The 22057-nt window shown below is 40.6% G+C and overlaps 1 protein-coding gene and 1 pseudogene across 1 annotated transcript in view; one reads left to right on the top strand and one right to left on the bottom strand.

Moving 5' to 3' along the window:
• Prmt3 (protein arginine methyltransferase 3) overlaps positions 1 to 22057 on the top strand; it is an 87745-nt gene that overhangs the window by 10042 nt on the left and 55646 nt on the right. Inside the window, exons 8-10 of the mRNA XM_031386779.1 lie at positions 3483 to 3548; positions 11780 to 11901; positions 20337 to 20436. Of these exons, the coding sequence (XP_031242639.1) occupies positions 3483 to 3548; positions 11780 to 11901; positions 20337 to 20436 (288 nt within the window). The remainder of the gene's footprint in view (positions 1 to 3482; positions 3549 to 11779; positions 11902 to 20336; positions 20437 to 22057) is intronic.
• LOC116104150 lies at positions 6753 to 6854 on the bottom strand (annotated as a pseudogene).

Consider the following 22057-nt stretch of genomic DNA (forward strand, 5'->3'; position numbering starts at 1 on the left):
AAATGTTTATCTCTAGGAATGTTAGATACTACCTTCTCTTTTCTTAAAATTGATCAATGAAAATCCTTTTCTGATCCTCCCTGCAAAGATTATTCTGTATAAAGGAAGCCCAAGGACTTTAAAGCCATGTCATGCCATTATTAATGCTGTATCACAGCTGTTGTCACCTGGGTGGTGATGGCATAGCATTACAGAAAATAAAGGTCATACAAGTGAGGGAATTTGTAGAAAATGGGCATGCTTCCTATTGGTGGTAAAGGAGAGTTCATCTAAGCCCATTTGGTTGTTTAAATCTCTGTCAGTTTAGTGCTGCATACTCTTTTGTATCTTTGTTGTAGATTTTGTGTAGTCTTTTACAGACAGGTCATGGTCACTGAAAGTCCCTGTGGATAGAAATGTGATCAAGGAAGACTAGTGTACATAAAATGACTCTTGCAAATGTCTGTCAGCAACTAGAGACTGATGTGTGTTTGTGACCAGTGTGAGAGCCTTGAATGTACATGGAGACTCCAGCTGAAGGGTTGCAGGGTCGTCTTTCCCTTTAGAAAATCACTTAGACACTGCCATTAATTATCTCTGCCTCAGTTTCCCTTCCTGTGGTATAGGATTGCTCTTGGAGACATTGATGGGTTTGATATTGGCTAAGTAGGGAAGTAGGCATGCCTTGGAGCAGGCTGTTTCCTGTTTTTCACCAGAGCAGCTCTTAGCACAAAGTGGTATCTTACTACAGAAAGCTGACTTGATTCTGACAAGTAATTTAAGATTGGGAAATCCTGAGTGTAAATCCTGAGTATAGACTGGTTGGCAGTTTTTCTTGTTTAGTCACAAACAATTGGATCATAATTATAATCTTATTTCTAGGGTTTGGATGGAAGTAATTATTAAAATTCAAAGACACAGTTGATAAGGGGTATAGGTTACATGGACTTTAGATAGCCCTTGCTACTCTGGGCCTCTGAAGAAGGGTTTTTGTTGGCTATAATGCAGATCCCAGCTGTACCCCATCTGCCTGTGTACTGTGGCAGTTGCTGGCCCAGGAGTGCAGTCATGCTGGTCATCATGCTGTTTGATACATGAAGTGTGTGTGTGTGTATGTGTGTGTGTGTATGTGTGTGTGTATGTTGTCTCTTTGCAGCTGCAGCTGACTTGGGCTTTTGCTCCCTTTCTTAGACTGATGAACCTCAAGGTATTATGTGAGGATGTAAAATTGTAGTGTGTAGCCTTTCTGCCTGAGGCTTGTCCACAATGCTTTTGTTTTGAGGAATAGAGTAGAGATCCTCCTCTCACTCCACATTTGACTCTTGTGTATCAGAGCTCTAATTTGTTACTTTGTGTGTGATTGATATGTAAGATATCTTCCAAGGTTTATTCTGTTTTCTTTTCTTTTTTCTTTTTTTTTTTTTGGTTTTTCGAGACAGGATTTCTCTTTGTAACCCTGGCTGTCCTGAAACTCACTCTGTAGACCAGGCTGGCCTTGAACTCAGAAATCTGCTGCTTCTGCCTCCCAAGTGCTGGGATTAAAGGTGTGTGCCACCACTGCCCAGCTTTATTTTGTATTTTCTTGTTAGTCTTTTGTTAGAATAAATCTTTGGAATTTTGTTGTTTTGAAGGTTTCCTTTGTTGTTTTGTTTATTTTGAGACAGGTTCTCATCTAGCATAGGCTGACCTTATACTCTATGTAGCCAAGGTTGACCTTGAACTTAAGTCCTTCCAGCCTCCACTGCTGTGGATCGTAGGATCTCAGGCATATGCTGCCACTATGGCTTGGAAATGTTTTTTAAGGCGATTTCTTTAGTAGCTTTCCTGTTTATGATTGTGGTTTTTTTTTCTAGCAAAGCATCAATTGTTCAGCCCAGTCTCTACTAGATACATATGATGTGATAAGAGACCACCAAGAAGAGTGTAGCTCAGCTAGGTAGCATTGCGGGCCGTTAAGACTGCAGTTGGAATGTTGTTGTTGGAGGGTGCACAGGCAGGGTGATGGGGAGAGCATTCTGAGCTGCTGCACCTGTGACTCATGCCCACTCTGAGTTGTCTTGTTACAGCAGAAAATGTACAAAATGGTGTTCATTTAAAGGGGCATTTGATATACTTTTTCTTTATTCTTAAGAATTTTGTATATGTTTACAGTGTAAACATAATCCCACCCACCAGCTTTTCCCTCTAATATGCCCCATACCCAGTACTAATTGAAAGTTGGACTCAGTGACCATCCTCCAACACCCCCTCCCACATCCCTGGCCAAAAGATGAAATTAATTTTGAAAGAGGAGACTTTAGAGGGATTTGGGAGGAATTGTCTTTGGGGTCACTGTGGCATACATTATTCAGGGAAAGGTAACAAGGCCACACAGGCTCAGGATAGGGCTCAGGACAGATGCAGTTATTCGTCTGAGGTCCTCTCCATCCTTATTTGGCTGGATCCATAAAAGTGAGGCCCATAGGTAACAGAAGGACAACTATTTTATCTTTTATGTGAAAACCAAGCTAGAAGTTCTCACTTGTTGGCACCTTCACTTAGCAGTTTTCCTTACCTCATCTGCAGGCTGTGCATGTCTGACTTAAGGGTGCATCTTGGTCACCAGCCAGTAGGAACTTGAGGATGCTGCAGACCTGCATGCTCACAGTTCATGTGAGACTCCAGAGCGTGGAATCTGGTAGTGTGTGCTGTGGGGCTCACAGGATTTCCTTCTAGACCTACATGCTTTGAGGCATTGTTTCCAATGCAGACATTTCTAGAAACAAAACAGTACTGTAAATGAAATGCTGATGTGACTTTCTTAGAAGAACTTCCTTGGTGTGGATTCATGATCCCTGTGCACTTCACCTTTTCTTTTATCTGTTTTATTTTTTTTTTCTGTTCCTTATTTTCTTGTAGCTTCAGTGCAGGGAGCCAGGCTCTGCTTAAAGGGCACCTTCACTTAGCATTTATCATCTCTTGAGTCTGTTGGTGATCAGTGGGGAAAGAAAAAGACATACACATTTTAAACTAATGGCTAGATCTGATCCTTCACAGATAACTTTTTTATTTTTTTGATCCATAGCAATTTTTATTAATTTTTGGATATTTTCTTTATTTACATTTCAATGTCTCCCTTTCAGAACCTGCCATCTCATCCCCCACCCCCTGCCTCTATGAGGATGCTCACCCACCCACCCACCTATTCTTGTCTTCCTGCCCTGCCATTCCCTACACTGGGACATCAAACACCTTTAGGCCCGAGGGCTGCTCCTCCCACTGATATCTAACAAGGAAGGCTTCTTCCTTCACAGATACTTTTTAAATAAAAAGGTTTTTGTGTTGTTGCTATTTATGTTCTTTATTGTTTTCTTTTAGAAGGAAAAAAAAGTAAGTAGCTCAGATTTCCAGGCAGAATATAGCTGTGGAAGCTAGCAGTGTGTAATATAGTAGGATAAGGTTATAGCAGAATTCATTTGCTCAAACTGTCCTTGTAAACGTGTGTTTTGCTCTCTCTACTCTAGGACAAAGTACGCACAGAAAGCTACAGAGATTTCATATACCAAAATCCACACATCTTCAAAGATAAGGTGAGTGAATGGTCATTGAATCGTCCCTGGACAATTGACTCAGATCTTGATTCCCGGGAGCCTTAGATGAACTGCTGTATGGTGCTTTGTCCTGATAACCTAGATGCTAATGGGGTGCCATTCAGCGCATCTTTTATAAAGCTGAAAGTCATTCATTACAGAAATGGAGCTGTTGCCTATCCAATTAGTCTAAACTATAGTTTTTGACTTATTGTGATTGAATGTTTGGAATTATTACTCTGTGTTGAATAGTTAAAAATTCATAATGTTGGCTAGAGTAAAATATAAAAGCTAGGTTTTTTTTTTTCTGTACTGTTTAGTCCCTTGTGGATGTGTCTCTTTATGAGACATCTTGTTTTCTTTTTTAATACTGTCTAATTTATTTAAAATTGTATTACATTTTACTTATTTATTCTTCCTTTTTTCTTTCTTCCTTTATATTTGTTTATTGTGTATGATAGGGTTGGCATATGCATACCTCAGAGTGTGTGTGCTGGTCTGAGGATGGTTCTGTCTTTACCATATGGATTCCAGGTTGTCAGACTTGGCAGCAAATGCCTATGTCTACTGAGCCATGTCACCAGTCCTGTTTGTGTGTGGGTGAACACACGCTGGCATGTATGTTACATGGAGCATGGGTAGAGTGCAGAGACACCTTGCGAGAGTCTGTTCACATTCCACTATGTGGTTCCCAGGCATCAGACCCAAGCTTGGTGGCAGGTGCCTTTGCCTGCTGTACCATCTTGACAGTCATGTTCTTCATTTAGAATATAGTCATATGCTTTGTGTGTGTTTGTGTGGATCTTTCTTGCTTTCTCTGTATGCACATATGAGCTTGTGCACATCTGAGTGTGTGTGTTTCTTTGTGTGTGTATAAGTGCTGTGTGTGGACTAGTCCTTCCTCACAAGTTCTCACATTTTCTTTCCCCCACTCTGTTCTTTCCCTACCTTTCTATATGACTGTGGTGGCTTAAAGTGTGATGTTTTTATTTTTCTTTATTAGACATTAACCCACTAATTTAGTTATGAGTTCTGCCATCTGAACACCTTTGACTAGAATTGTTCATCCTTCAAGACTGTATACTGAGAGCATGTAGATGTCTCTAGTTCTCACTACAGCTTAAGCTCCTCTAAGATATTTCCTGGGTGTTCTGTCTTGGAGGGACAGAGAATAGAGACCTTCGCTGTGAGAGCTACTTTTGTGGCTCACCTGCAGACTGAGTGTTCAGATCCTTTCTGAGTGACATTGCTGTTGTCTGAGCATCCTCGTGTCTTTAAGGCATCTTCTCATTTCTTTGTTCAATGACATAGAGAATGAAGAGGTGAGCTAGAGGTTTTTCTCTCAGTGTACTCTGGACTGGACTGTTTTATAGTAAGTAAGGAAATCCCAGAAAGGTTTAAATACTACTTACTAAAGTATTTGTAACTAGAAAGGGTTCTTACTACGTTGGTGGACCTGTTCCCAGCAACTTTTGCTTCTAGTTTCTTTCTTGCAGGGCTGTGTTTTTGTCTATGTGTATGGGCTGGGAGATGTATCAGTGATAAAGCACTTATCACAAATAGCTAGGGGAACTGGGGTTTACATTCCCAGCATCCACATGGCAGCTCACCTGTGATCCAGGTACATCCGGGCACAGATGGGTTCCCTATCACAAGTTGGCTAGTTAGACAAGCTGAATCATCAGGCTGTGTGCTCAGTGGTCGAGAGTGAGAGTAAGACAACCAGAGTCAATCTCTGGCCTGTATGTACACACATACATAAACATAAATGCACATCTGAACACACACTCAATGCTTATATGCACACGCATACACACCTACATACATACACAATCAGACATTCCATGTTCGCATTATCAACAAACTATGTGAAGTCAGTTTATGGCATTTTATGCCTGTCACTGAGAGAGCTACCTAGGTAAGGATGGCAGGCTACTGTGAGTGCTAGGTATGAGCACCTCCTTGCTGCTTTACCTGAGGTGGTAGCCATTAAATTTACCAGGGTGATGAATTTTGCCTGACATTTGTGGTTTCTCAAAGGTCACTGTAATTAAAATATTTAGTGTCTTAAAGCATACTTAAGGGCATACTTTTTTGTACCTGAGAATATTAGTCTGCAGGTTCTGTCTCCTTCCATTGTGGCTGTGGCTGTAGAAGATGCAGTGCCATACATTTAAGTGCATTTCATAATTCATAGGCCGTTGTGTCACACCATGGAACTAGGGGCTGACTGTCTGCTCTACCTGTGATTTGTTTTAAGTTTACTTTAAACAGGGAGGTTAATTGATGTCTTCAAAACACAGAACTGAAAACACCCCAGCCTTTGTATTTTAGTCTAGGGCTTGCAAGTCTTGGCCACACTGAGCAACAGTGTGTCGGTGCTGGGGAGGTAGTTAAGGTGGGACTGAGCACCAGTGTGTCGGTGCTGGGGAGGTGGTTAAGGTGGGACTGAGCAACAGTGTGTCGGTGCTGGGGAGGTGGTTAAGGTGGGACTTGCTACAGTTTGGCTACCCACAGACAAACATACCTGGTTGTTGCTATGTGGAACTATTTATGGGTCATTGTTTTCAAAGTCAAATTGTACATTTTTTCCTGTTTTATGACTATTTCCTCTTTTATGTGCTAAGTAGACTTCATGCTACAACTTCTATGTCATACTTTACAGTGCATAGTAGAGATGTATTTATTTTTCACAATATTTTTATGGGATCAGGGAGTTGCCTAGTGGTTATACATGCAAGCGTGAGTGAGTTTGGATCTACATAAAACGAGATACAGTAGCAAGTCTGTAACCCAAGAGCCTTTCTGGCAAAAAGGAGGTAGAGCCAAGAGACTCAGAAGCTCGCCTGAGGCGCACAGTAGTGACTAGCAAAGAGGTGTTGTTCCAGACAAGGTCCACGTGCATGCTGTGGCACACATATCTTCACAAACACACAAGTACAGTTTTTTATATATATATTTTTTAAGGTGGCTGTAATTAAGAATGGTCTTTTTCTTCCTTCCTGCTCCCTCCCTATCTTGTTTCCTTTCTTAATATTGTTTCAGTTCTCAAAATTCCTGTGGAGGCCATATGGTAGCTCAATTAATTTAACTTTGGGTGACACTTAATCATCCTCTCACATGCTCATAATTAATTTGTTTGGAGTCCATTGAAGAAATTCCCAGTCAGGGGCCGCCTTTATGCTGCTGGTTTCTATCTACAGTTAAGGTTTGCTTGTTCACTTTGTTTGTTAGAAAAGAGAAAATCAACTTATAGAAATTTTATAGATACTACACTTGATCTTAGCCAAAAGGCCGAGAAGCTTATAATTTTATAGAATTTATTTTGTTATTCTCACCACTTCTTCTGAGTCTGTCAAGTTCCGGATCACTCAGTTATCAGCTAGATGTAATTAACTACTAAAGTTCAATGGGGAGTATAATGAGGTTCTGGAAGCACATTGACCTGTGTCAGAAGCCAGTTGTATAATTCACCAGCTGTAGGGTCCTGGATATGTTTCTTTCTCTCTTTGAAGTTTACTCATTTGAAAAGTGAGGATTAAATAAAGTATATATGAGTGTTTGAGAAAGAGAGAGGGAGGGGGGAGAGAGAGAGAGAGAAAAAGAGAGAGAGAGAGAGAAAGAGAGAGAGAGAGAGAGAGAGAGAGAGAGAGAGAGATCTGTGCCCTATGTCTGTCTGCACAGGCCCTAAGGCCAGAAGAGGGCATCAAGTATCTTCCTGTATCACCACTCCCCACCCCACTCCCCATTCCCCTGAGGCAGAGTCTTTCTCTGAACCTGGATATTACCATTTTATTGGCTAGAATGGGAGCCAGCAAGTCTCAGCAATCCTCCTGTCTCTTCTCAGAGCTGTGGTTACAGGCATGCCTGCACATTGGGCTCACTAGGATCTGAACTCCAGTCCTCATGATTACACAGCAAGCCCTCTTAACCACTGAAGTGTATCTCTCCAGCCTGCAAACAGATTCTTAACTGAACTGTGCTATGTCTATCTTAAATCTTTATTTTTATAGAAATTAATCCTTATTAACATTTCTCCCAGTTTCCAGTGTCATTAAATAACAAATGAGAAAAGTTGCTGTCTTAATCATTTTACGTGAACACTTGAGTGGTAGTCAGTACAGTGAAAATGCTATGACCATTTGTCTTCACCATTTATCTTCACCATTTATCTTCAGAGTTGTGTTCATTTTACAAAGCTAAAACTCTATCCCATTGGTGACTCCACACTTCCCTCCCTCCAGCCTCTGAAGGTCACTTTTCTTCCTTATCGCTGCGACTGTTGTATGCACCTTATATAAGTTGAATCAAAGGCTGTTTCTTCTCACAGCAGACAGTAGCTCCAAAGACTTCACATTAGAGCATGTCTTAGAATTCCTTCCTTTTTAAGACTGGGTAAACTGATTACATTTATATATGCCCTATCCATCAGTCTGTAGATGCTCAGTTTACGTCCATGCTTTAACTGTTGGGGATACTGTTGCTGTTAACATGGATGTTGAGGTACCCTTTAAGAACCTGCCCTCTTTGTTTGGAGATGTGTCCAGAGGGAGAATTGCCAGATGCCACTTTGTCTTTTGTTTGTTTGTTTTTTAAAAGTGGGTTTTCTTCCTTCCATTTCCAGTCATGCACAAGGGCTCCACTTCTGAGTGCTAACTCCTGATGTTTGTTTTCTGTCCTGTAGCCATCCTACTGGGTCTGAGAGAGTCTTACATTTCCAATGTCCTTTCCCCAGTGACTGGCAGTGTGGAGTATTGTAGCCACTAGCAACTATGCAAATTGGGTTCCTGAAAGAGAGGCAGGGGCCTGGGGGAAAATAGGGGAGTCAGACTGCGAGAGAAATAACCAGACCAAGTCAAAAGGTTCCGATCAAGGTCCAATGTGTTATTTCAGAGTCTGAGAATATATAGGCAGGGAACCCATCCCCCAGTAAGCCAGGATCTTGTGGCCTAATTAGCATCTTGTTGTTCTGTCCTGAAGGCAGGTGAAGCAGCTCTGCAGGACGTGGCTCCTAGCAGGAACTTCGGAAGAGGCAGAGAAGGGCTTTCTTTATCTCAGGAAACTCCACCCTAAGTGGGCTAGCTGCTTATGGCATGGACAAAGTCTGGTCCAGCCCGCTTGAGGCTGGGGGAGGTCACAGATTATCTTTTCCTGATAATTTTAATTGTTCATATACCCAGTATAAGAACATCTATACATTGTTTTAATATTTGTACTAGAAGTATTACTTCATATAATATGTATGTATGTGAGAATACAACTTATTTTTGATTCATGCTTAGTGTGTATTGCATGTATGCCTACATATAATTTTAGCACTCAATAGGCTAAGGCAATTTAACTTATTTAATTTCTTTCTTTCTTCCTTCCTTCCTTCCTTCCTTCCTTCCTTCTTCCCTCTCTCCCTCCCTCCCTTCCTTCTTCCCTCTTTCTCTCTTTCTGACTCTTCCATCTTTCCTTCCTTTTCCTCTTCCTCCTCCTCTTCCTTTTCTTTTTGGTGGTTGTGGTGGTGGTTTTTGAGAAGGTTTCTTTCTGTAGCCCTGGAACTTCCTCTATATATCAGGTGAGCCTCAAACTCAGAGATCCACCTGCCTCTGCCTCTGCCTTCCATGTGCTTTGATTAAAGGCCTGTGCCACTACAAGCAGCTTTGTGGCAGTTTTCAAGTTCTGTGCCAGACTGGCCTTCATAAAAAGTTCCAGGACAACCTGGCAAGCTGCTTAGCAAGACCCTGTGTCAGGAAACCAAAGGTTAGGATGTAGCTCGATGATGAGTGCTCATCTGATCTGGGTTAGGTCTGTGTTGTGGCAGAAAGAAAAAAAAGTGGACTTTGGGCCATAATGGGTCTTCTTCAGGTGGTATTGGTGCCAGCTTGTCCTTCCGTCAGTAGCCAAAGCAGTCTATGATCAAGCTTCTCAGTCTCCTTCCAGGCTTTTATTTTTATTTCTAATCTTATAAATTGTAATGAGTTTTGGGAGATGCAATGGGTTTAATCTCCAACATAAAAATGAGATTCTTTGAGAGCTTTTGACACACTCATGCTATATGTAGCCCCACTGTACATTTCTACTTTTTTGTGTTTTACTGCTTTCTTTCTGGTTTGGCTTATTATATTTTATTTGGAACTTGACAAAATTAGTTTGTTTGTAACAGTATTATGGATTATATATTAAAAGAAAATTCTTAGAGATTGCTGATTTTGCCTTATAGGAAGAAGGAGTGGGGAAGGTCATTGGGCCTCACTGTGATTTCAGCTATCCTTTCCTGTATCTTCTTGACATTTGTATGGTAATTCTGCTCTAATCATACTGGCCTCATGGTTTGGGGAGGTGCTGGAGTACATCGAGTGAAGAAGCCTAATTAACTGAAGGCAGGGGTGGGGTCTCCATCTGTACAGCCATGGGGAACTTGCCATGCTCTGAAGGAAGCTCCATAAACTCACAGGCTCCCCAAGCCAGATTCTTGAACTATGGTTTGTTGCTGGTGTCCTCATAAGGGGGTTAGATATAATTTATGTCCCTTAAGGAAAATTCTCCCACAACAGCTTAGTCATGTTGTAAATAATCTCTAACTTCTACAGAATTTGTTTTGTTTCTGTTCTGAGAAATTGCAGCCAGAGCAGTGCTGTGTACACACTCTCCTACTGAACTACATCTCTGGACCTAGAACTCTGATATAATGTGGTTACATTGGAAAGAAGAGAGAATGGGAACAGGAAGAATGGGAAACGATACTGTAATATAGTTCACATATAAATAAACACAGAGGAGGCTATTGGCACACATCCTAAGTGTGTGTTCCATAGTCTTACCTCAGTGGAAGCAGGGGAAGCTGCTAGTTAGTGTTGAGTCATGGTGAGTAGACTGGCCCTGTGGAGTTCAACTTGATTATGCACTCAGATCTTTGCATAGCACAGCTGTTCTACAGCCTCAGTTCTCTCTCTCTCTCTTTTTTTTTAAAGTTTTGGTTGTTGGGAAATACTATACTTATGTTTATACAATCTGTGCCTGAGGTTATTGTTATTATTTTGTTTTGTTTTTCTTAAAGATTTATTTTTATTTTATGTGTATGAGTACACTGTAGCTGTATAGATGGTCATGAGCTATCATGTGTGTGGCTGCTGTTGATCTCAGGACCTCTGCAGGCCCCACTTGCTCCAGCCCCACTCTCTCCGCCCCTCGCCCTCTGGCGTAATTTACTGCAGCTGTCTTCAGACGCACCAGAAGGCGGCATCAGATCTCATTATGGGTGGTTGTGAGCCACCACGTGGTTGCTGGGATCCGAACTCAGTACCTTCGGAAGAGCCGTCAGTGTTCTTACCCGCTGAGCCATCTCGCCAGCCCCAGCCTCAGTTCTCTTAAGCATGTGAATCAGGTATTCTTCAACCTGTAGACAATTTAAAAGGAATATATATATCCCTTTTCCTCTGCTCTCATATTCATCCCATATTTTTGTCAATCACTGCCTGACATTATTTTATATTCTTTTATTCATTTATTGTTCATTTCTCCAAAAAGTATGTGTTAGCTATTAAGACAAAGATTAGGAGAGCTAGGCATGGTTGTATGTTCCTATAATTCCAGTGCTTATAAAACTGGTGTTTAACATACATGGGCTCTGGAATGGTGTTTATTTAGGACAAATTTATAGCATTTGCCAGGGTATCACTGTCAATGAAAGCACACAGCTTTTACCTGCCAGTATTTCTTAAGTTAGCATAGAAGGCATTATTAGCTGTCACTATGATATTCTTAATTGAAGTGTGTTTGGTAGATTCCTCTCCCAGCTGATGTTCTACCCCTTCCCTCGGTCACCTCCCCTCATCTGCTGTTCCCTTTGTCCTTGTAACTGTTTTTAAGTTGTATTGGGTCTACTTTAATTCCTTTTGCTCAAACTTAAAAGGTGTATTTCTGCCCAAATTCAGATTTATGGAGCCTCAGTTAGACTCTAGCAGTAAGTGGAGTAAAGCACCTTTATGCTGGCCATGGAGTTGCTTGGTTTGTGCAAAGTGTCTCTTAATTTAGCATTGTTGGCATAATTACAGAATACTGTGGGCAACTGTAATGTTACTGATTTGAAATAATCCATAATATGTTGTTTTTGCACATAGAAATTACCATATTTAATCTGCAAAGTTAAACTTTTATCAGAAGATGCTCCTAACTCAAATATTCCCATGTGAGTGCAGTCTAAAATAGATGCTTTTTCAATAGTAGCTACTTTTATCTTTCAGGTCGTTCTGGATGTCGGCTGTGGAACTGGAATTCTCTCCATGTTTGCTGCCAAAGCTGGGGCAAAGAAAGTGATTGCAGTCGACCAGTCTGAAATCCTCTACCAGGCTATGGATATCATAAGGTAGGTGTACATTTAAGGCTCAATTTATAATTAATTTTGAATGTGAAAATTTACATATTTCCTAACTTTTAGCAACTGTCTAATAAAGGATAGTCAGATATCTGTCTTTTTGTAAAAATCTACCAGCACAATAAACCTTAAGTTGCGTTGAGCTAGTTGTGCTGGAGTTGTATGCTGAGTCATCCTGACAGTTGTCCTGGAATTGTTCTTATGCTATTTTGACCTAGAGCATGCTGATTATAGTATAAGATCAGAAGCCATTATAGAATGGTATTAGCACAAGACTCCACAGATCTGTCAGGAATGCCTTCTTTGGCAGATAGCAGTTAAAGACTAAAGCCTGTGTTTGTATTTTCTGATAGGAGCCTTCTTCCTTTATGCTAATTCTGGAATGGTTAGAAGCAAGCTGAAGTTGGGCCATTCTGCAGGCTGTAAAGGTTTTTATTTCCCATTTGTATGGTGTACAGTTAAACCTCATTGCCATTCTAGGGTTCCTTAGCTGCTGTCTCAATCGCTTGTGTAAACAAACCTGAGAGCTGCCGTCCTAATGAAAAACTGTTCTAAAAAAATTAACAAAAACTCATTGTAGGTAGTAAGATTATGGAAAGGCACTTTTGCCAGGAGTTTCCTGGCAAAACAACCAGTGTGAAAGACCCTGCTCCTTGAAGAAGAGACCTTTCCCCTTCTCCCCTGATCCACACCATCAAAGGAGTTTTCCTCAACACCCTTCTACCATAGTATTCTGCCTCAACTCTAGCACAGTAACACAAAGCAAGGTGAGCTCTGAAACAGCGAGCTGAATTAAGCTCCTCTGCAGAGCAGAGCTCATCACAGAACTGAAGTTTGAACATATACACAAACATTAGAGCAGGAGCGATGCTCAGCAGGTGAGCTAGCCATGAGCTTGATTCTATAGAACTGGACTACCTGTGCTTTCAATTGAACTTTGTATTTTATTGAAATAATGGAAAAGTTTGTTCTAGTTCCCAAGGGATCAAGTTCACATCCATTGTATCTGAACTTCACAATTCAAGGGTTAGTGTTAAAGCTTACAAAAATGTTTTACCTTTTTTTTTTACTTTTTTTTTTTTAAATTTAGTTGTGTGATTGTTTGAGTGAGTGTGTGCGTGCGTGCATGTGTGTGTGCGTGCGTGTATGTTTATGCCAGAATAAGGCTTTGAAGCCTCTGGGACTGTAGTTAGGGACAGTTGAGTTACCATGTGGATGCTAGGAACTGAACCTATATCCTCTGGAAAAACAGCCAGTTTTCTTATCTGCTGAGCCATCATTCCTACCCTAATGTTTGTGTATATGTTCAGGTTTCAGTTCTGTGATGAGCTCTATTCTGCAGGAGAGTTTAATTCAGCTTGATATTTCAGAGGTTATGGCTCTGTCCGCTGGATTTGTGTTACTGTGCTGGAGTTGAGTCAGATACTCAATACTGTGGAGGAAAACTCACTTGATGGTATGGGTCAGGGGAGACCAGGGGGCAAAGTCTCTTCCTCAAAGTGTGACCTATTTTATTCTGGTTCATCCATGTTTCTTAGTTCCATGTTTTTGTGACATTCTAATGTGGATTTACCCATTGATGAAGGCTTTGCTTTCATTAGCCAACCACTCTCCCAAAGCTCCGCCAGCTGGCAACACAGCCTGAGCACCACAGCAGAAAGTCTGTGATGCATGCTGGCAGTTATTTCTTAGTCTCTTTTCCTTTGTGATCATCTCAACATTTGCCCTGTCACTCATGTAGAGTGGCAGTGATGTCTCAAGGAATAAGCAGTGAAGTTTAGAGTGTGATGACCCTGTGCATGGTACTCTTCTATGAGAAGAGAGGTAAGTGGACATCCAGGACAAGGGAGTAACATCCCACCACAGTTCTTAGTGCTGTGGCAGGCCACTGCCTCGAGTTGCTTGTTGAATGGAAACCTTGTCACTGTGTAGGCCTTTTTCAGATGGAAATTGTCAGAGGCAGTAGTTGTATCACAGGACGGATGCTTGGGAAGCCTTGTCTTACAGTGCTTAGGGGGCCTTGCTTACGGTAGTACATAGTGGACATTGCTTTGCTAGTCCTTATTAGTGCCACAGAGAGCAAAACCAAGCATGTTTTGCAAAAACTTTTGTTTTTGTTTTTTGAAACTGTCAGCTGTGTAGCCTAATCCTGTTTCAGCCATACATGACATGTGGATCATCACGCCCAACTACAGGAGTTCTGTGTTCTTGTCTATCACAGCCCTGTCATGTTATTTATTCTGTTCATTTGTTTTTGTGGGAGAATTTTAACATAATCTAATACACCAAATTGGTAAATGGCTTATCAGTCATGTGTTTGAGTGTTAGTTCAAATTACTAAATAACAGCTTACTAACAATACTCAAACTGTAGGTTCTCCCACTTAACAATAAATTGCTAACATTTCTTTAGTCTTTCTGTTGAATTTAGAATGAGGAATATTTTAGTTATTTAATTTAAATTGTGTTAAAGTCTAAAATAGTCCAACCAGCTATTCTGAGGCTGCTGATATGAAAAGGGGTTCAGGGGTGATGATAATGGCAAAAAAACAAAACAAAACAAAACAAAAAAACTAAAAAGGCAAAAGAAAGTTCTCTTTCCTGCTATTATGTTTTTAACTATGCAGAGAATAATCATATCAGAACATAAATTTAGCTGAGGATAGAAAGCTATTCAGCTGCCAGACAGTTATATACTGTGTTTACTCTCAGATCTCTGTTGGAGGTATTATGCCATTTCTCTGGTTTCTGCCCAACTCAGCCATGGAAGTCTCATCATTTAGACTTTGACAAAGCTGGAGAGTTTTCATGAGAAAGATGATGTATTTCACAGAGCTGCTTCTGTCTAGCATATTAACAAGATATGAAAAACCTAGTGAGGCAGGACAGCCCAGCACTCAAGCACCTGCCTAGCATATGTGAGGCCTGGCTTTGACCCCAGCACCACAAGCACAATTAAAAACAAAAACCAAGGGCTATTTTGGCCTGCTGTCATGTTCATATAAGTGTCCTCTAGATTAGGCAAGAGCTCTCTCATCTTTTCATCTCTAACACCTGCAAAGAAGATTGATGATGGACAGTTAGCAAAGGTTGTAAATAGAACTGATCAAAGCTTCCTGAAATGCCAGCTCCCCCTAGTTTAGCAGGGACATGGGGGGCTTCTTTGAACACCTGCCTGGTGAGTGAGTAGATTAATGAATTCTCAACACCTAGGACATTACATGTTCAAAGTTGCCCTCCTAGGGGGCCTGGAGACCATCATCTGCTTGAATCTGATGATTCATTTCACCACTGTTTTTACTGTAGTAGAAGTTTAGCTACACGCAGATGGATGCACTGGGAGTGGGGAGCTTATGCAATAGCCTTGTTCTGAGCCATGTATCTCCCTTCCCCCCTTTATCTACCATATTGTTTTTAATTGATTATGTATCTGTGGGAAGGAAAGTGATGGTGCTGGGGTGTCTGGGGTGGAAAAGGAGTCCTGGTCAGGGCATCATTCTTGTAGTCCTGTTTCAGCCCCTCTGGCACTCCCACCCTGTGCACTTGTGTGCTCCCCTCTAGGGTTTATGTTGTGAGAATGGCTTTATTCAGTGTGCTATGCACTTGAGTGTTGGGTCCTGCCTGAACCAGTTTGCTGGTCTGATTCACTCTCTATTCTCTCCCACCAAATTACCAAAATCTTTAGTCTGATACCTCTTACAGTATCTCTGCTTTTATATTATAGTTTTAGTTTATCATTTCAATATGTTTTTTTTAAAGGTTTATTTATTTTTATGTGAGTACACAGTTGCTGTCTTCAGACACACCAGAAGAGGGCATCAGGTCCCATTACAGATGGTTGTGAACTACCATGTGGTTGTTGGGAATTGAACTCAGGACCCCTGGAAGAGCAGTCAGTGCTCTTAACCACTGAGCCATCTCTCCAGCCCCTCAAATATGTTTATAGACAACAAAAGATGAGGAAATATGTGGTTTGGACACTGAATTGAAACCCCAAGAGTGCTGTACCTATTAGAGTATTCTTACACTGTCACTTTCAGCTTTTGTTGACATACCTGTGTTCTTTTCTGTGATTTCTAGGACACTTGTCACGACTTTTAAATGTCATTCACTCGATTGTGAATTCCTACTGTGTTCTGTGCTCTCTACCTGTGTATTTTCCCATGTTTCTTAAAATGTTAACTGTGCCTGTATATCTAAATTACTGGGCAAGACTGGACTGCAAACTTAATTCTATATTACTTATTCTAAAGAGACACAAATGGTTCTTCATTGTCATTAGGAAATCTGACTCCATTAACCTCACCTTTCAGCTCCCTGTATGAGCTCTTTGATGTAGTACTCTACCAACTCTTTTCTCCCCAACACACTGGAAGTTGAATGAATATGGGGCTTCTACCAGAGCCGGCTCCACTATGGAGATCTCATGGCACCCTGTGCTGCTCACTGTCTTCTTCTCCCTCTGTCTTCCTGAGAGCACTGGTGTATGGAGTTCTCTTGCCACCCCTCGTCTAGTATCTTAGTGAAATAGATGAGACTGCTGCTTTGAAGACAGGAAATAAGCAGAGAGGGTTTTGCGTTATTGTGCTTTCCATGCTGAAACAAACTGGTAATTCAGTGCTTATTGGGTTAGCTGAGAGAACTGCTTAAAGGGCTTATTACAAGGAAATATTCTCACAGATTGAAGCTTTGGTGGTTGGACAGCAGATTTTGCTGAAGAGATTGATTCATTTAGAATGCTTTTAAGCTAAAGTAAGACTGGGGTACTCTTGGGTGTCTAAGTTCAGTCTGTAGGTCTTTCCTGAATAGGAAGTCAGCTGGTGCTGAAATATGTGTGGAACAATCTAAACCCGTGTTCCTGGGAACGATGGGCCTTGTGTCTTCTGTGTACCCTTGAATCATGTTCTCTCCTCTATGTCCATAACTGAGTTTGCTGATGTTGGCAGCAAAATCATAAATGGGCCGAGGAGATAGCTCTTCTCAGAGCAGGTCTTCTCTCTATACAGCCTTTCCAAGATGTGTCTGTGTAGGTAGGTAAGGTTCTGCTCCTTTAAGAAGCATGAAGTATTTATAGTTGCTAAAGCCTTAGTATTTTAGAAAATTGCAAGCAGCTATAGTAATTTCTAAGTATTCCTTTGAAAACCTCAAAACTAAGCAAATTTTCCTTTTTCTGTTTTTGTATGAAATACTGCATAGATAAACAAATACAGAAGTATAAGTGAGCAATAAAATGCATAAGTATTCATAATCATGGAGGAAAATAACATTTAGTAGTAACCGTCACCAGGAAGAGAGCCTAACCATCACTTGCTCTTCAGCAGCTGCCTCATCCTCAGCCCTTCCCCAGTAAGTCAGGCTGCCATAGCTGCTCAGCCACAGACATCCGCCTATGCGATATAAACCCATGAGCAGAGTGAGAGTCATGGGACAGAGCTACCTGCTGACTTCTTAAGCACTTGCTTGGCCATCTTCCAAAGTGGTTATGCTGGCCTGCTCTGGTTCAGTCACACATAGCAGTTTTCATTTGATGTATCTGCAGGGTTTATTAGTAAGCCTTTGTAGGGGCTCATGTAATCCCCCTTGCTCCCTTTTTCCCCCAAAACCGTCTAAACAACCCCTCTTGGTGAGCTAGTTATTGCTTTGTGTGTCCTTTCCTCCATAGATTTTATTTTTTTTAAAGATAACCATGACATTACAGTCTGAATGTTCACTGAATTTCACAGAGAACCTAACTTATAGATGGGAAGCCCTCTTATCCCCTACCTACTTTCATAGGCCTGCTTTTTGAAAGAAGGCAGGCAGGAAAGCATGTGTTTCATATGATTCCCTTAGAATGAATCTGTAGACTAAAAATCTCATAAGGAATGAGAAAAAAAGAGTATCAGAAGTTCAAGGTCCTATCTCAAGAGAGGGGAAGGGAAGGATAAAGGGAGGGAGAAAGAAACACACACACACCCACACATACACACACATACACACAGAGACACACAGAGACAGGGAGAGAGACAGAGAGACAGAGAGACAGAGACAGAGACAGAGATTGGTTTTCTGAGGATGAGCAATCAGTCTTTTATGTATTGTTGATCATGGTCACCTAAATATAAATGTTTCAACAACATGTACTTTAAAATGAATGCTTTAGTGTAACAATAATGCTTTGATGATGTTAGGGTGCCTCTTCTTTAGGGTAAGAAGAACTCCTATGTAATTAAAATGTCTATTCTCTAATTGAGAACGTGATTTAGTTAGATAGCAAGTTAATCTTCAGCCCACTTCCCAAGATGGTCATTTTAATTCTGTCATCTTAAGATGCTAAAAAAGGGGGTTGAAAAATATATATTAGTCATGAAGCAAGGTTAAAAAAAGTTTTCTTTTTCTTCTGGTGGCTTTGTTTTCTATTTGGTTGGTTAATTTTGTTTGTTTGGTGTTTATAATCCAAGCTCCTCTTGAACTTGTGGCAATCCTCCTGTCTCAGCCTCTTGAGGGCTGTGATAACAAACATGTATTACCATGCTGGGTCTAAAAATACTTTATGATTAGGATAGATTCTCAGCCTCTCTGCACCATAGTGACTTTGCTGTTCTGTGCCATGTTTGAGATTTGTCAATGGTGTTCACAAATGTGTGATTCCCCCAGCAGCCTGTGCAGTGAGCAGGCCAGGTACTAGTGTTGTCTCTTATCATGATGACACTACCCCAGGGAGGTTCTCAAGTTTGGTGAGTGTATGCAGCCACCAGAGAAGGTGTTGGTGCTGTGGCTCTGGCTTCCAGCTCCCTAACTGCAGTTGCACTTACTTCTGAGGAATTATGCCTCTGTTGCCATTGCTGCTCTGTTCCACTCTTTCTCTTTGTTTTTAAAGATATGATAACTACATAAAGGCATGTATTCTTCATAAATGCAGATACCTTTTCAGACTGAAGCCTTTATTGTGAATTCATTGTTATTGCCTTGTTTTGTTTTGTTTTTTGTTTTTTGTTTTAAAGATTTATTTATTTATTTTATATAAGTACACTGTAGCTGTCTTCAGACACACCGGAAGAGGGTGTCAGATCTCATTACAGATGGTTGTGAGCCACCATGTAGTTGCTGCGATTTGAACTTGGGACCTCTGGAAGAGCAGTCAGTGCTCTTAACAGCTGAGCCATCTCTCCAGCCCCTGTGTTATTGCCTTGTTAATCAGAGATCTTTTGGGGCACTCATCAACCAACCAGCACAACAGGAAACAGGACTTTAAACAGGCACTTTATTCAACAAACAGCAGTAATATTCTGGGAAAAAAAATGTCATTTAACCAGCTTTAGAGTCTGTTTAACAAACTAACACATAGGCTCGCTATGTGACATAGAGGGGCTAATGCCTAGAATTTACAAAGAAATACAGAAACTAAACACCAAAACAATAAAACTGTCAGCCAACAAATGGGCTAATGAAATAAACAGTTCTCAAAAGAAGAAACAGAACTGGCCAATGATTCCTTTAAAAGGTGTTTAATATCTCCCCTGGCATCAGAGAAATGCAAATTAAAACTACTCTTCTCCAACACCTTACCCTAGTCAGACTAGCTGCCCTCAAGAAATCTAACAACAAACATTGGAGAGGATGTGGGGAAAGATAAGCCCTTACTCATTGCTGGTCGGGGTGCAGATTAGTACAGACATTAAGAAAGTCAGTTTGGAGGTACTCAAAAACCTAAAGGTAGAGCTGCTGTCTAACCAGCCATTCAACACCAGGCACTTACCTACTGCAGAGATGTTTGCACTCCCGTGTTTATTACTGCTCTGGACATCTCTTTGAAACAAAATGGAACCAACCCAGATGCCTATCAGCAGATGAATGGAGAATGAGATGTGGTGTATGTGCAAAGTAGAAGATTACTCAGCTATAAAGAAAAAGGAAACTTACAGGAAAATGGATGGAAAGTGTAATATTAAATGAGGTGATACAAACTCAGAAAAAAATCCTCCTGTTTTCTCACTGCAGATTCTAGCCTACAATGTATAGTGTTTACATGTAACCAGGTAGAAGTGTGGGAATGGTACCTACTGTTTAGAAAGGAGACCAAGAGAGCCTTATGTTAGGTGGTGAGGAAAGAATGCAGGCAAGAGGACACGAGCTGTGGGAAAGGACACTGAGCTAAGCCCTGCCCCAATATCAACTCCATCATAGTTGTTTCTTTCTTTCTCTCTGTGATATAAGCACATGAAAGTTAATTGATAGTGAATTCGTGAAACCCTGAGTGAAGCTCCCTGGCTTCTGAATGGCCATTCTAACTATGCAGAAATTCCCTGAGATGTATAGATTTTGTGAGTGGGCAGTGTTGGAATGGCTAACTAATAGTATCTTATTTGTGAGTTAAGTAAAATACAGTGATATTTATACAGTTTGTAAAACATTTAACAGGCTAATATAATTCATTATAACTTTCAGACTAAATAAACTTGAAGATACCATTGTACTAATTAAAGGAAAGATTGAGGAAGTGAGTCTTCCCGTGGAAAAGGTGGATGTTATTATATCAGAGTGGATGGTAAGTAAAAAATTTTTTTTCTTTTCTTTTTTTAATTAGATATTTTCTTTATTTACATATAAATTTCTCCATTCCCAGTTTCCCCTCCAAAAAACAAAGAAACAAACAAAAACAACAAAAACAAAGTAAAAATTTTTTAAAATGAATACGGTAGCAGTTTTTACTCATTATATTTGATGAATGGTTATGGCAGCAGCTTTGGTGGTGGCTGGTTTCATATAGTGCTGTCTTTGAGGCCTCTGCCAGTGTAGCAGACCTGTTCTTCTGTTATGTAACTCTGCAGGGATAACACTGAGGACTAACCAGGATGTGCTGGGCTGGGCTAGCCAAGTGTCTCCATCCTGCTCACTGTTCTCTCCTGTGTTTTGTAGCTTTATAGATTATGTTAAAGCCTTGAGTCAAGGCAGAATATTAACATATATGATTAAATGATGGTTATTACCAATGGATTGGGATTATTGCTATAAATAGATGAAATCTGAAAAGTGATAGATTTTCTGTATGGAAAATTGAAGGTTTTTTTAAAAAGGTCTGTTTGATATTACATGATATTATATTATGTGATAAATTTATCAAAACAATTTCAAAATGGTTTGTTATAAATTTTCTATAATTTTTTTTGATGAGCATAGTGACAATCCAGCAAAATAGTAACTTTGGGAGCTTTTGAAGTGTTAGGATTTACTAGACAGTGTCCAGTTTAGAGTGATTGTCACCTGGGCATGGACATGTGCTTGTGGCCTGGTGTGTCATTCCTGGAGGCAGGCCCTGCAGCCCTTGGTCTCACTCAGGCTTTGTTTTCAGCTGGCCTGCCAGTGATGTCCCTGTAGCTGGTGCTGTGAGGATGGGTGCTCTTTTCAGGTCTCCTATGAAAAGAAAGAAACTCAGATATGCATTATCATTGTGAAATTTTTAAGCAATAATAAAAAAAATATGATTGTTAAGCACACTCATTTATTTACATACACTTTGTTTACCGTGGTGTTTTCTGAAGTAATCTCATGTGGCTTAGCTGGTGGCACAAGATGATGACAGATAAGACCTATTACCTGCTGCTGTTTTTCTTTACATTTCTTACTTCTCTGAGGCTTCATTTGTGGAAGTGTTTAACCTTGACTGTCTGCTAAGTATCTGTACTTTGCTGTTGGCTCCTTAAAATACATGCAGCCTGTTCCTGCACTCCCTTTTCTCCATTTTATTTTATTCTGTTTTTATAGATTTTTATTTCAATCATATAATTACATTATTTTCCCCTTCTTTTACCTCTACAACTTGTCCCAATTTTGTGTGCCTCTATGTGTGTGTGTGTGTGTGTGTGTGTGTGTGTGTGTGTGTGTGTGTGTGTTTAGCTTTTTTGTTTGTTTGTTTTTCAAGACAGGGTTTCTCTGTGTAGCCCTGGCTGTCCTGGAGCTCACTCAGTAGACCATGCTGCTATGGTTAGCTTTTGCACTTTAGTTGAACCTTCTGTTACCACCATCATGCCTTCTGTTGTTATTAAACCTCTTTTCTCCAGAGGATGAGCCACGACTCCACAGTACTGGCAGATTCCATCACATGTCTCAGCGTAAATAAATGATGATGGGCTTTCCTCACAGGAGAGCTTGTCCTGACAGAAATTCAC

This window comes from Mastomys coucha, unplaced genomic scaffold, assembly GCF_008632895.1.
Source record: "Mastomys coucha isolate ucsf_1 unplaced genomic scaffold, UCSF_Mcou_1 pScaffold21, whole genome shotgun sequence".
Classification (NCBI taxonomy): Eukaryota; Metazoa; Chordata; class Mammalia; order Rodentia; family Muridae; genus Mastomys; species Mastomys coucha.